Source organism: Notamacropus eugenii, chromosome 4 (genome assembly GCF_028372415.1).
Source record: "Notamacropus eugenii isolate mMacEug1 chromosome 4, mMacEug1.pri_v2, whole genome shotgun sequence".
NCBI lineage: Eukaryota > Metazoa > Chordata > Mammalia > Diprotodontia > Macropodidae > Notamacropus > Notamacropus eugenii.
In genome coordinates this window covers 140,108,740-140,123,625 of record NC_092875.1, presented here as the reverse complement: position 1 = coordinate 140,123,625, position 14,886 = coordinate 140,108,740, and the positions used below count along the sequence as shown (strand labels likewise).

General features: G+C 35.5%; 1 protein-coding gene across 1 annotated transcript in view; it reads left to right on the top strand.

Moving 5' to 3' along the window:
• Positions 1-14,390, top strand: part of TRHR (thyrotropin releasing hormone receptor) — a 38,611-nt gene extending 24,221 nt beyond the window's left edge. Inside the window, exon 3 of the mRNA XM_072603276.1 lies at positions 11,159-14,390. Coding sequence (XP_072459377.1) covers positions 11,159-11,560 — 402 coding nt within the window. The 3' untranslated portion in view covers positions 11,561-14,390. The remainder of the gene's footprint in view (positions 1-11,158) is intronic.
• Positions 14,391-14,886: the final 496 nt, after the last annotated feature.

The following is a 14,886-nucleotide window of genomic DNA, read 5'->3' as shown; positions in this document are numbered from 1 at the left end:
ATCCTGAATCAACCTCAAAGCAATTTGCCATCCATAACAGGAAAAGGCATTCTGGGGTCAGTAAAAACTTCTCTGCTTACAGCAGAAAGAGATATTCCTCCGGTGCCCACATATTATAAATACCCTATCCTCATTATAGCAAAGCTCAATGTGAGGTTGATAATTTATTTCCCAAATTCTTCATCTGTTTTATCCCCTCTCATAATCTTTATCTTCTTTCAATCTTATCTTTCTTACCTCAATGCCACTTCCTACACAAAGCCTTCCCCACTTTCCCCAGTTGTTAATGCCCTCTCCTTCAAATTTATCCCTTTACTCATCTGTCTATATCTTGGATCTTCCCAGTAGTGAATAACATCCTTGATGGAAGAGACTGATTTATTATTTAACCCCCAGCATTTAGCACAGCACTTCATATATAGTAGATGTTTAATAACTATTAGGTGAAGTGAATTCTTGCCCAAGTGGTCTGGAATATCCTCACACAATATCATTTCCAATTCCCCCTCTATTGTTTCACTTCCAAAAACTCTTCTCTCCCTTTTTCTGCCTATTCAATTTATGAATTTCCTGAAATTGGTACTGTCTCATAACCTTCTTTTAATCTATTCTGTTCCTCTTGAATAAATGTTATCCTTTCAGAGCCACATTCCAGTCATGAAGGCCATCTCAAGCAATTTTCAGTAATAGCTATGAGGCCAAATTTACTTGCTCACATTAGGACCTCAAGTTCACTTTAATTAATATTCCCTATATTTTTGCATTTGCAACTGCTGTACAGATGCAGCTTGGCATTGTTTCCCGCAGGTACAATAGTCTCAGTTATTGAAGACTTAGAAATGAAAATTCTTGCCACCAGAGACCTTGACGCTGACATGTGGTTCTGTATCAGAAACTGATATCATTTTGACAGTGGAAATGATAGTAAGAAAAAGGCATTAACATCATCTTTACTAGTACACTCAAAAAACTGGAACTTTTCCATCTTACTTGCAGCTGAAAAAGTTCAGATGTGCTGTTTTTCCTATTAGAATCTAAGCACTAGGACTGTCTTCCTTTTCTGTGTGTAGTTCCACAACTTACCACAGTGCTTTCCACGTATCAGGCACTTAATGAATACTTCATTCATTCATTCTCTTTAAAACAAAATAAACAACCAAAATAACTAGAAAGGCATTTAGTTCTCATGGCCAGGCTACATTTATATAAAAATGACAATACTGTCAAAATTAATTTAAGATTTAATGCTATGTCAATAAGACAAAAGGTTACTTGATAGATCCAGAGAAGATAATAACAGAATTCATTTTTAGGAATAAAAGGTCTAGAACATCCAGAGAAAAAATAAAAAGAGGAATAACACTTCTATACTGCAAACTCTATTCCAAATGGGAATCATTGAATTCATTTGATATTGGTTAAAAATAGTAAAAGCAGATCAATGGAACAGACTGGACAAGGAAGAATCAGGAATGATCATAGAATAATAATATAATGTTTGATAAACCTGAAAACCTAAGTTACCTTGAAAAGTATTTAGTGAGAATTTCTGAGAAAGCTGGAAAACAGTCTGGTAAAAATTAAGTTTAGATCAGCATCTAATACCATATATCCCAATAAATTCCCAATTGATACTTGAGCTAAATATTAGTTATTATACCAGAAAAAATAGAAGTAGAGTAAGTTGTATATTGTTCATGAACAATAAACAGTAGGGACTGAATTCTCAAACAAGAGATAGAGGTGATTTTGAGATAAAATAGAAAATCTTGATTAAGGTAAGAATAGAAGTAGTTAACTAAGGAAAAAATCTCTATATGAATTATTTCAGATAAGGTTCTTATCAAAGATTGATCACTAACAGGAATATGTAACAACAGAAGCCTTTCTCCAACAGTCAAATGTCCAAAGAATTCTCCAAAGAATACTAGGAACCAAGAACCATATGAAGGAATGTTCCACATGAGATAAAAATAACCCTGGGGCTTCAACTCATCCAGAGCAAGTTGGAAAAATGAAGGAAAACTGGGAAGAGTCAATGTTGAAAGGCAGAGTAATGCACTGATTATGGAGTTAATTGATCTAACTATTCTGAAAAGTAATTTAGAAACAGAGACACTAAAATTTCCACACTCTTTGACCCACCGTTATACTGTGAGGTGTGAACCCTCAAGGAGCTCAATGACAAAAATAAAGGCCCTATAGATAGCAAAATATTTCTAGCAGCACTTTTTGTGGTAGCAATTAACTGGAAACAAAATAGAAGCCCATTGATTCATAAGTGGCCAAAACAAATTTCTGCATTATATAAAAAACAAATATGATAAATACAGAGAAGCACACTAGTTTTATATGAAGCAACGTTAAGTGAAGGAGAACAAGTAAAACAATATTCACAAGGCTGATAAAGAAATTAACAGTAAAACAATGAAGTAATCAAAACTGAGTGCTGCAAAATTATAATGACCAAGCTTGGCGCCAAAGGAAAGTTCATTTAAGACACCCTTTCCTGCTTTGCACAGGTAGAGAACAATGACCAAAGTTAGACTTCTTTAATATGCTGGTTAGTTTTGCTGATTTTTTTTTTCTCTTTCTTGTTTTCTTATCAGTCAGGGCTCTCTGGGAGGAATTCAAGGTAGGAAGAGGAAGCAGGAAATATAGGTGACATAAAAAAAGGATGTAAATAAAAATAAACAAAAAAGAACTTTTTGAATCTGGTCACCAAACTAATTCTAAAGCTATATAATTGGATTATTTTCTGATTCATATCTCTCCATCTTCACCCCCCCCAAAAAAGCATATGAGTTACTTTAACAAAAGTGTTGCCAATATTTAGGCAAATTAGTTTAATGAGTCTTTACAGAAGAAAATGAGGTTAATCTGGAATAATCTGTTCTTGATGGAGTCATGTTCTCTCTTTTTAATCGCGTCTGCTTTCCATCTTGTGCCTTCCATCTGCTGCATGCATGTCCTCTAAGGGAAGAAGGCAAAGGACAGGGGCTACTTCCAATTGTCCCAATGTGACTTCCTTCCTCCTGCCTCCTGCCTCCTATCTGATCTCCAGCCTCAAGTTAGAAGAGCAAGAATTCCTCTAATTGGGGCCAGGTGACTACTATCTGCTCCAAGCTCCTACATATGAGATTTCTACCTCCTGCTGACTCCACCTAATTTCCAACCTCAGATGAGGAGAGTTACTGGTTACCAGTAGCCAAGATTCAAACCCAGGTCTTCTGACTTTAAATGGAGTTCTTATTTTTCTATTCTACCATGCCAAGGTCACATTGCTTAGCAGTGGCAGAGCAGGAATTACAATCTGAGTATCTCAATTATATATAGTATACTTTCCACTAGTTCTTGATGCTTCCTCAAGCCTCACTCTTCTAGTCAATAAGGCATGGGAATACATTTGGCTAGAGGAGAGAAATCTGGAGCAATCATACTTTGCCTATGTTTTATGTGACACCAACTGCTCCAATGAAAGAAAGACTCTTGAGCTGTCTTCTTCAAAGGATTCAGGGCAACATAACTGTCACAGAGTTTTGTGTCTGCATACATGATGCACCTTTTCCCATCTCTGACCACACCCCTTCTTAGACATGAGACCTGATGACACCATTCCATCTTAGGGTTCATAGTATACATAGATAGTCGCTGACCTGAAAGAGACCTTAGAGATCATCTGATACAATCCATTCATTTCTTACATGAGAAAACTAGAGCTTAAAACTAGATTATAGGATAATAGAATCATGGAATTAGACATAGAAAGGATTGTAGAGTTCATATTCACGATGAGGAAGACACTGAAGCCCAGAGAGGTTAAATGATTTGTTTAGGGTCACATAAGTAAATTGAAGAACTATGATTTGAACCCAAGGCATCTTATTGGAAAAACAGTGCTCTTTCTGCTATGGCATTGCGCTGCCATCCATAAGAGTGCATAATGATGACTCCCAGCACTGATATTGCATCCGTGGGGGAAACAGAGTAGTTTACTTTGTGTTTATTTGCCTACTATTGAAAAAGAATCCATGATCACAATCAATCATCAGTGAAGGATTCATCCTTCCACAGACTATATTCATCATACTATTTTTTAAAGAGAAACCTTCCCCTCTTTAAGAGAACTAAATTCTTTAATGACTGATATATCTTTCTTACTACCATAGTCTAAATGGTGAAGATTGAGGAGAAGATGTCTCTTACCTTATTTAGCCTGATGATGCTTCTCAATTTGCATTTGTCATATTATTCAAGATTAGAAACACTGACAAAACAAGAAACCAAGTAGCCACAGAGGTAAGGTCAACAGATTGAGAAAGCTAAACCCCTGGGTATTCTCATTCCCAGTGTGTTCCCTCCCGTGTTGATTCAGATTTGTTTGTTTGTTTGTTTTTAAATCTATAACAAAGCCAAAGGACAGGAATTGAAACACAATAAAGTGGAATAAAAACTTTGAGCATTTTCCAAAGTTATGAGCTCTTAGCAGATATTCAGTGATAACTGAAACATAATTATAGACAGTGTCCAAAACATACATGCTATTGTGCCACCACCACCTCCAACCATGGATTTAATGACCAAGAGGATGTATTTGTCCTCTCTCCCTCCCTAGGTGAACATGATTTCCCCTTCACTACAGCATCGTCCCATTCCACCATGTCTACTGATCTTGAGAGCTCCCTAACTCTCGCAACAGCCCCCTCCCTCCACTCTTTTTCTCATGAAAGAAAAGACTGAATATAGTCCTATTGAGAGGAAGGAGAAAATTAGCATAGGTGAAATACACCATAAATGGAAAAGGCTTTGATGGTATGATGGTATATAGGGCAGAAAAAGTTTTATAGGTACTTATCCCCATTGCCTCTAAAACCAGTCTTACAGGTGACCTAATCCAATCTCCTCATTTTACAGTTGAGAAAACTGAGACCCAGAAGGGTAAAATGAGTTTATCTAAGGTCACACAGGTGGTAAGGATCACAGTTGGGATTCTAGTTCATCTTTCCTAACTCTAAATTCAGTATTATTTCTATTGGATCATCATATTACCTCTCCATTCATCTTCTGGAGTTAATATATTTTCTCTAGCTTCCACTAGCTGCTTCTTTGCCACTAAAGATCTTCAGATCTTGAGCCAGAAAACAATAGAGGATAGATTCTAGATACATCAGTCAATCTAAAGCACTAAGCAAAGGACTGAGTATGTCCAGAACAGTGTTTAGATGAAAGGATTTGCCCAATCTTTTTCCCACTACCTGAAGTGGGGGCGTGCGGGGGAGTCTAATTCTGCTTTCAGTGGGCGAAAGTGAAAGGGTGCAAATTTAAGCAGCAGGAGGATATGGGAGAGGCTAGCATTAGTGACTGATGTTTCAATGCACTGGAGAGAGTCCTGGAATGAGAATCAATGGACATGATTCTAATCCTAGCTTTATTGTTATACAAAATCAAAGGAGTCTCCTCACCCCCACTATGTTGTTTCCTCACCCAATGGAAAGTAAATTACTTGAGGGCTGTGATCACTTCATTGTTGGTTTTGTACCTCCAATGATTGTAACATAGTATGTGTTCAACAATTGTTGACAAAATGATTAATTAATTGTTATAAAATAGGATAATCATAAGATAATAATATTGATAACACCTGTTCTACCTATTCATTAGATATTTCATAGAAATTAAATTAGATAACAGATATGAACATGCTTTAGAAAGGAAAAAGCTAAATGAAAAGGCATGTTTTTTGTATATGAAATAAATTACATTTTTAAACCAGACCTATGATTTCAGCAGTAGAAGGAATTACCAGTAAGTCATTTCCTCTATCAATGAAACTGGTACTTTCCCTGCAATTTATAGTCATAAAGAATGGCCTGGGGCAAGGTTATATAATTTGACCAAGGTCAAACCACCAATGTGTCAGAGGCAAGATCTGAAATCAGGGCTTCCCAACTCCAACTCAATCTGTTCTGTCACACACTGTTTCTCAAATGTCTAATATATGCAGTAAATAAATACAATACTAGAAGTAGTTATGAGACTTATATAAATATATCATGACTGAAAATGAATTAAAATACTTCCTACTTCACTGAGGTGAACTGAGCATTCTATATGTGGCCCCTTCCCCACCAAAGACCACAAAAATACATGATCTTCTTCTCAATCCACAATCAGCCTTCCAAATGTTCTCTCTCTATACTAAGGAACTCTCCTATGGAACTCCATGAACATCTTAATTTATCCAAGCAAATCAGCACAAAAATATTTCTGTTTCCCACTTGTGCTAGAACCACTCATGGGCTCAATTTTGGTTTATGTTGCACAGAATCAATAAGAAGTTTGATCTTCATAGAAGTGGAATTATTATAGCTCAATTATTCAAAGCTGTATTAATACTTTTTTAAAAAATCTCTGGCAGTGACTCCTTCCACCCCCACCAGCAACAGAAGACTTCCTTACATCAAAAAGTACAGCTAAGTGAAGCAAGCTGATAGCACAGTAGGCATTCTTTGATACCTAGAAGGAAGGAGGTATGTGTCAGCTCTCTGAGGTACAGATAGGCAATTTCATTGATCAGAGCTTTGATCAATAAATTAATAAATATTAATAACTTAATATTAATAAATAATTATAATAAATAAATCAATAAAATTAACTTTATTGCTGTCATCTTGTAAAATATTATAGTCATTTGTAATTTTTTTTTTTTAGCTCTGCTACTTCTCTCCATATCAGTTCATAAAAGATTTCCCAGATTTCTTTGTGTAATAATCCTCCCTAAAGGGGAAGGAAAGGAGGTAAATTCTTACACTCCCAAATGTGGAGAAGTAATGTGGACATTCTTGATTTCTGGGATTTTGAGTTTCTGCTCATTTCCCTGGTGAAGAAAATACCACCCAGTTTGGGAGATGAGAGAAGATTTAGAGAGCCTCAGGGATAAAATAAGTTTTGAAAGAAAAAGAGAAAGGAGGGAGGAAACTCTCCCTCCTTCCCCCCAGAAAAAGTTGGAAGCAGTTTATTAGCAGCAATGTCAAGAACAGTGACTTGAACAATTCCCCTCCAGAAAAAAAAAAACAGAAAAAATGAAAAATTGGGATTGAATGGAGAAGTATATATACAGACTGTTCTTTATCATTGTATCTTATCTGTATGATTGGAGCTCTTGTAAAAGCAGATGCATTGTATAGAATGTGTAAAAACTAAACAATCCTTATCCATTCCCCCTTTCCCTCTACTTCTGCTGGATATGAATAATGCCTATTTTTGAGCTTGATTCCTTATGTTGTTATATGTCACTGTCATCATTGTTGCCATTGCTGTTTTACCTAATCTAGTTTTACTTTGCTTAGTTCTGGTCATTTTAGCCACACAGGAGGAAATTGACTAGACAGCCATCTTTCTGGCTCAGGCAGGTCTGGGAACTCCAATTCTTGACCTGTTCTTACATCTTAATTCTTCATACTCATCATTCCTAATGATACAATCATATTCCATGACATTCTTTTACCACAATTTGCTCAGTCATTCCCCAGAGGGAACCCCACTATTGCCAGTTTTTTAACTACAAAAGTGCTGATAAATATATATATACATGTATATAATATATATACACACATATCTCTATGTATAGTATGTATATAACCCTCTCCACATACACGGAAGTATGCATATATATTTATGTATCTATGAGAACTTTCTGCCTTTGAGCCTCTTGGGGTAGAGATAACAGTAGGACAGCCATATTGAAAAATATATATACACTTCAGTGACTTTTCTAAGATAGTTTCAAATACTTTTATGGAATAATCAGACTAATTCATAGATCCCTTAACTGTTTTTTAGTATGGCTGTCTTTTTTACATCCCTCTCCAACATTTTCCATTTTTATGTTTCAGACTGTGATTCTTTGGTGGATTGTTACTATCTATCAATAAAGTTTAAACAACTTTACTTAGTTTTCAAATACCCTCCACCATCTAGCCTCTTGTAATTTTTCCAGCTCTATTCATGTTACTTTTCACAATTGTATTAATATTGGTATATTCATCATGCTCCTTAACAGATAATAAGCTCTGAAAGGGCAGGGCCTGTGTCTTACCTGAAATTTTAATCTCTCTCAATTCTTACACATAGTAGGCACCAGAAAATGGGCTCTTTCTAGTCCAATGTCCTTGTTGGAGAAACAACTAATAATTACTTATCTACTGCTGTCTACAAACATTACCTACCTTGGTTTCAACAATCCTTTAAAAACTTTCACCTGACTTACTTAATGCGAAAAACATTTCACTAATTATAACTGACTGAGAAAACACCTGGTAATAAAAAGCTACTATAATTCAGCAATGATTTTATATGAATTTGCATTTTATTCATTGCAACAGTATATACACACATTGGAAAAATAGCACTTCATGCATGTCTGAGGTATTCTGTGGATTCATTCTACAGGATATACGCTTGTTTATTTATTGCATTGAGTCAGACTTCACATTTTGTTGGAGTTAAATACAGATCCAAGTGCCAAATGCTTGGTGTATCTGTGGATTTGCAGTACTCTTGTAATTACTCTGTATCTTTCAAAGGCTCAAGAGTTTTTAAATACCACTCCAAAAGAGGAAGGGGCTCGGACTTAGAAAGGTCCATTCCACTTCTAAGTTTTTGTTTTGTCTCTTTGCACTATTGGTCATAAAGTCTGTATTCCTACAATTTGAACAATAAAACTTAAAAGGCTATGTAAATGACTTTATTTGAGACATTGTTTAAAAAAAAAAAAAAACAGAGCAGGGTCAGATCCCTTTGACATTGCTAGAGACCACCTTCCTACCTGATATCCACCAATTAATGACTGATTGCCTTTGGGGTCTGGTCAATTAATAAGTTCTAAAACTTACAAAACTATATGATGATCTAACCCAATAGTCTCTAAACTTTTTCTATTATGTACCACAACCAAATTTTAAAAATTAAATATCAGTGTCAAATATGTACATATTCATTTATTTTTAAAATATGTATATGCAATAATAGCTAACAATATAATATATGTCACATTAAAGTTTGCAAAGAGCTTTGGATATATCATTCCATTTGATCTTCTTAACCCTATGAAATAGGTGATATTATTAGCAACTAGATGGTGCAGTAGATAGAGCATAGGACTTTGAGTCAGGAAGATATGAATTAGAATCTTGTTTTAGATACTAAATGCATGACTTTAGACAAATCAATTAATCTTTCTGTGCCTCAATTTCCTCTTGTGTAAAATGGAAGCAATAAGAGCTCCTACCTCAGAATTATTGTGAAATCACATGAATTAATATATATAAAGCACTTTTAAGTCTTAAAACATTTTATAAATGCTAGCTAATATTATCATTATTATTATTGTTATTATTCCCATTATACAGATGAAGAAACTGACTCCAAGATTAAGGGATTTGCCTAAGGTTACACATTTGGGATCTAAAGCAGAATTTGAACTGAGCCCTTTCCTAATTCCCTGTGCTACCCAGGGGGCCTTCATATACAATTATGTTTATGATTAGGTATATTATAAAACAAACAGAAATAAAAATTTTAAAAGGATAAGATAAAGATGAAATTATATATATCCCCAGAGTTGATCATGAGTTTATTGAGTAGAGGATTGATATGATCAGACCTGCATTTTAGGAAAATTACTTTGGCAGCTCTGCAGATGAAAAGTTTGAAAAGAGGAGAGCTTTAAGGTGGGAAGACCAATTAGGAGGCTATTGTAATAGGCTAGTGAAAAGTGGTGAGAGACAGAATTAGGGCATTAGTGGGATAGAAATGGGGAGACTTGTCAACTGATTGGATATGTGTAGTGAAACAGTAATATGAAACTGTGAAAATGAGTGTATAGAAGAAAGATAGTACCTTCAATAGTAAAGGCAGTTTGGATGATGTTTAGGTTTGGGGAGAAAGACAATGTATATAATGTCATGCAAAGATAACGCATGACGTACGTCACAATGCATTCATGTCTGTTCTTACTAGGTGATACCCAAAATGAACAAGGGAAAGTTCTTACTCACCAGTTACTACGCCTCCTCTAAGGGGTGCCTGTCTTAGCCAGTATGAAGAGATTTTCTCTATGGCACTGGCATAGCTACTGCTCCCCTGAGGGGCCAATACCAGTGCAGAAGAGCAGAGGGAGGGGACAGAAAGGGAAATATTGAAAGATTAGTGCAAGTGGAGAAATGTTGGAAATAAGTCCCATGATGACTATATAGAGATGAGATTCAACTACCTTCCATTTGTTTTAATATATAGCCCTTTGGTTCAGACCATGACTGCTCTGAGGTCAAGCCATATCCCCTGCTTTGGAGACATTGGTTTGGTCCATTACCTACAAGACTGACATAAAAGAACTTGTCAAAAATTTTTAAAATCTAAACTATATCCATAGTGTTTCCTTGATTTGTCAGTCTAATAGCCAAGGAAATTGGGATAGTCAGAAATACCCAGTTTTTGATGAAGGCATGCTGACTCTGCTTATCTCTGCTTCTTTTTTTAAAGATATAAACTCACCAAACTTTCAATTATAATTTTACCAGGCATTTCAGGTAAGAGAGTTATTCCAGTCACCAAAGACTATCAGCTAACCTACTAGTTACCCACCCTAAGGTGAAATTGCTTCTGCGGTTGTTCTTAAGGTATGTCCTCAGTCTACTACTATTCTCTCAAAGCAGCTTGAGATGGTAGAGAAATGGGAAATATTCGAGCACAGACTTGGACAACACAACATCTTATATTACTGTTATACTTTTCAAAGATCTTTTGCATATTATCTCTTAATCTTTACAAAAAGCTACTGAGGTAGATGTTATTTAGCCCACTTTAGAGGTGATAAAACTGAGAACCAGAGAGGTTAAGTGAGAGTCAGAGTCACAAGGTTGGACTATAACCCAAGTGTTTTTTAATAGGACCTTTGGCCATCATTTTATTCAACTTACAAAGATTTTCTGCTCTGGGATTATTCTCCCCACTTCTCCAAAAGGCTACATAGTGCATACAAATGACTTTAATATTTAAACTATTTTACTGTAAATTCATTTTAAAAGTTACTTGTCTGGAGATACTGGGGGCTTCTTTCCCATCAGTTTTCTTTTTATTTCTTTTTATCCCCCAACAGGTTACCAAGATGCTGGCAGTGGTTGTGATTCTATTTGCTCTTTTATGGATGCCCTACAGGACCCTGGTTGTGGTCAACTCATTCCTATCCAGCCCTTTCCAAGAAAATTGGTTCTTGCTGTTCTGTAGAATCTGCATTTACCTCAACAGCGCCATCAACCCGGTGATTTACAACCTCATGTCCCAGAAATTCCGAGCTGCCTTCAAGAAGCTCTGCAACTGCAAAAAGAAGCCTTTAGAGAAACCAGTCAACTACAGTGTGGCCCTGAACTACAGTGTCATTAAAGAGTCTGACCACTTCAACACAGAGCTTGAAGATATCACAGTCACAGACACTTATCTGGCCACTACCAAAGTGTCCTTTGATGATACGTGCTTGTCTTCTGAGGTAACATTTAGCTGAAACTTGAGTTACAATATGAAACATGATGGACCACAAAGTGGAGGAGGCTATTGGACCATTATGAAAGGACAGAAAAATCTCCCTAAATAATTTATTATATGTGAAGTAGACCAGAGAGAGGTTTTTCTCTAGGTTCTTTAGCCTCTGTTGACTTTGTCACCCACTTGTTGTCCAAGAGAGGAACTCAGATCTTTATCTTGATAGAATAATCATCCAGAAAAATGAAGCTGGTCAGAGAAATACTTTGGTTATAGCCAATCAGAAAAAATATCCTTTTCTTAATTAGTTGAATCAATTCACTTTATTTTTCATAATTCAGTAACCAAATACAGCTTCTATGAGCTCTGGCTATCACTTCACTCAATTTGCAAAGACTTTCGATCTGGTATTATTCTCTCTACTTCCCCAAAAGGATATAAAATGCATTCAGATGCCTTTAATGCTTCAAGTATTTTACTGTAGATTCATTTAAATTATTAATTAAAAATTCAAGTTTCCTTAAAATTCTTAATATTCACTAAAAACACGATTTCTACTTGCTAATGGATTATTAAACTTTAGTGTAAAATGAGTCTCAGCTGTTTCCAAAATTGTACTAATGAGATTTACCTTTTGAAGGTAAAACCAGCTTCTTTCAACTATTTGTCTTTCATAAATAATGGTTGGATGGGATGAAAGAAATATTTTCAAGGAAAATTTTTTGGGATATCCCTAGGTATAAACTACTGAGTCAGGTCAAGAAAATTCACTTGAAAGTCTAAATCATCTATAAAAACTTAACTCACTTTCCAAGTCTGCCAAAATTTGCTTCCAAATATGGGCTATCCACAGAACAATCTATAGTCTGAATTAAAAATAGTTTTCAATAGTCTTTCCTGTCTAATTTTCATTATTCTTAGGTTCAACTTTTTTTGTCAGAGATATTCTGTTAAACATGAACTTTTTAGAAACTATACAATTACTGTTGGCTTAATTTTTCCTCAGAGTTTAGGCAGGCTCCTTAATATATTTAGTAGATCTGTTCAGTATATGGCTTATTCCTGTCCCTCCCATGAGCCATTAAGCATGTTTGAATGTGAATATGCCTAGAATATTTCATCACAGTCCTGCCTTGAAAGCTTTTGAATATGTCAGTCTCTTGCTCAGTGGTTTGGTAGAGACCATACATTTGTACTCACTGAGAGGTCATCAACCAGATCCTACCAGTACAGGAGTTTTGATGACAAATTTAAGAGATGTCAAATACTTGAAGTACTATATAGTCTGGCATCTGTCCACTCCAGACTACATTTCTGGGCCCTGAGTTAATTCTAGAACCTCAATCTCTATTCTGTATGGTGGAGTCAAACCTATACACTACTTCTAGCTTTAAATCCTTCTTCGTGGGGGTCTTGCCTCTGTCCATCGTGAAATGGACAATTGATTCAAAGAGGAGATTCTTCATTAGGCTCTTCAGCAGAGTCTTGAAATAGCATGTTACAGTGGAAATAATGTTTGCTGCCATTAGAGTGAGAGAAACTATGTTAAAATTCCAGCTCTACCACTTACTCCCTTTGTGATGGTGAATAGATCATTTCACACCTCAAGGTCTCAGTTTCCTTACCTTTAAAATGAGAGAGTTGGACTTGATGGCCTCTAAAGTCTTTTCTAGTTCTAAGCCTATGATACTTAGTTCTCTGATTAATTTTAGATTAGGCTATTGCTATTTTCATAGAAGAGGTAAAATTGTGGGAATGAGGTTAAGTGAAAATCCTGAGCATAGTGGAAAGACTACTGACTCATGATCAAGAGATACCTGGGTTTAAATCTTATCTCCAGTATTTTTGCCACCTGTGTGGTTGTAGAGAACTTAGTTAAATCTCTTTAAGCCTCAATTTTTTTCATGTGTAAAATGGGAGTAATTACAGCTGTTATCCCTTATCTCATAGGAATGTCATGAATGTTAAATGAAATAATGTATGGACAGTGCTTTAAGGTTAAAGAGCTATGGAAAATTACCCTTTTTTTTATTCAGGACTAGTAGTGGAAACTTCTAAGACTTTATGATGAAATTAGTTTAAAGAAAAGTATCCTTGGCTTAACAAAATGATTCTATAAAGTCAAAAATAGAAAGATGTGTATTTCATTGTACATTTTTTAAAAACACCTTTTCATTTCATTCACTTCAATATGGATTCAGTTCTATCCATTTTTAACTTTTCCCAAAAGGTTGTTAGCTAATAATCTCTAAGCTCTGAACAAAAAGGGGAATTAAAAAGAACAGGGCTCAGAGCATTTCAACTCTAAAACCAAATGTCATTACAAAATTAAATGTTCCCAAACAATGCCCTATAGACATGGGGCTTAGCCAAGAACCAATGATACATTTTAAATATTTGTCATCTCATAGTACCAAATCATTAAAGAGTTCTGTAAATAATAAAAACTGAATATGTGGTCAAATATAAAATGAAGGGCCAGAGCCACTGATTGTTAATGATATGACACTATTTTTAAAGCCCCCATTCACCCAAATACCTTCGCTTCTCTTTGTTTCCAGGTGTTACATATGTTGTTTTATGTTTGAACTTGAACCAGGAGATGATTTAGGCAAAGCCTAGAGAAGGCTGTTTGACTTTAGTATCCTGGACAGTTTTCAGAAACACATCTCCTATACCCCCAACCACCAAGAAAAAGAAAAACAAAACTTTCCCATTGTTAAGATGAATGGAAAAATAGCCAAATTTTAAGCTAGCTAGAGCAGAATACTTTAGCTAAGACACTACAACACCCAAGGCAGTGGTCATTCCAGCCAAATATCCAGATAACCAAGTCATGGGGAAAATATATATGTGTGTATGTATGTGTGTATGTGTATATATATATATACATACATATTATATATGTGTTTTATATATATATATATATACATACATATTATATATGTGTTTTATATATATATATATATATATATATATATATATATATATATATATATATATATATATATACACACACATACACATACATACCAGTGCAGGAGTCAGGAGGACCTGAGTTCAAATCTCACCTCAGACACTTGACACTCACTAGCTGTGTGACCTCGGGCAAGTCATTTAACCCCAATTGCCTCATCCTGGGTCATCTCCAGTCATCCTGATGAATATCTGGTCACTGGATTCAGATGGCTCTGGAGAAGTGAGGCTGGTGACGTGCATAGCCCTCCCTCACTCAAAACAAAGTCAAGTGCAAATCATGTCATTATTTCTCTGATGGCATGGTCTTCTTCGGCAAGGAAGGACGAATACACTTGAACACACAAACTTGATACACATATGTATACATAT